Source organism: Pterocles gutturalis, unplaced genomic scaffold (genome assembly GCF_000699245.1).
Source record: "Pterocles gutturalis isolate BGI_N339 unplaced genomic scaffold, ASM69924v1 scaffold14106, whole genome shotgun sequence".
NCBI lineage: Eukaryota > Metazoa > Chordata > Aves > Pterocliformes > Pteroclidae > Pterocles > Pterocles gutturalis.
In genome coordinates this window covers 1-489 of record NW_010100569.1, presented here as the reverse complement: position 1 = coordinate 489, position 489 = coordinate 1, and the positions used below count along the sequence as shown (strand labels likewise).

Genomic DNA, 489 nt, shown 5'->3' with positions numbered 1-489 from the left:
AGAGCCTTTCTCTTACCTGAACCCTAGCTTCAGATAGTCCCAGCCTCTGGCTTAGTTCCTCCCTCATGAAGGCATCCGGATAGTGAGTCTCATCAAAAAGTCTTTCCAGCTCATTCAGCTGCTCTAGTGTGAAATTGGTTCTGCTTCTCCTTTGTTTGAGCTTGGTCTGTCCATCTTCATCTTCTGACTTCACATCTTCCCTCTTCTCTTTGCACTCGTAGATCCCTGCCGGGAGGGGGAAGGGGAAAACGACACTGAGCCTCTCCTCGCACCTCTCCGAAGTTTCTCTCCGCAGCACACGGGGGTCTCTCCTCCCTCCCCTCTCTTCGTCCCCAGTCTCAGCAAAACCTGCGGGGGCAACCAGCGGCAGGGAGGAAGGGAGTCCCCGGGCCGTCCCGAGGGGCGAGAGGGACTGGGGGCCGGGCCGGGGGCACCGAATCGGGCTGAGCCCCGGGGCCCAGCACCGGGCAGGGGGTACCTCTCCCCAGC

The 489-nt window shown here is 59.9% G+C and overlaps 1 protein-coding gene across 1 annotated transcript in view; it reads right to left on the bottom strand.

The window, feature by feature from the left end:
• The window catches only part of LOC104466876 (short stature homeobox protein), a gene marked incomplete at both ends in the record, with an annotated part of 4,551 nt that extends 4,326 nt beyond the window's left edge, over nt 1–225 (bottom strand). The window contains one exon of the mRNA XM_010080435.1: nt 17–225. Coding sequence (XP_010078737.1) covers nt 17–225 — 209 coding nt within the window. The remainder of the gene's footprint in view (nt 1–16) is intronic.
• Nucleotides 226–489: the final 264 nt, after the last annotated feature.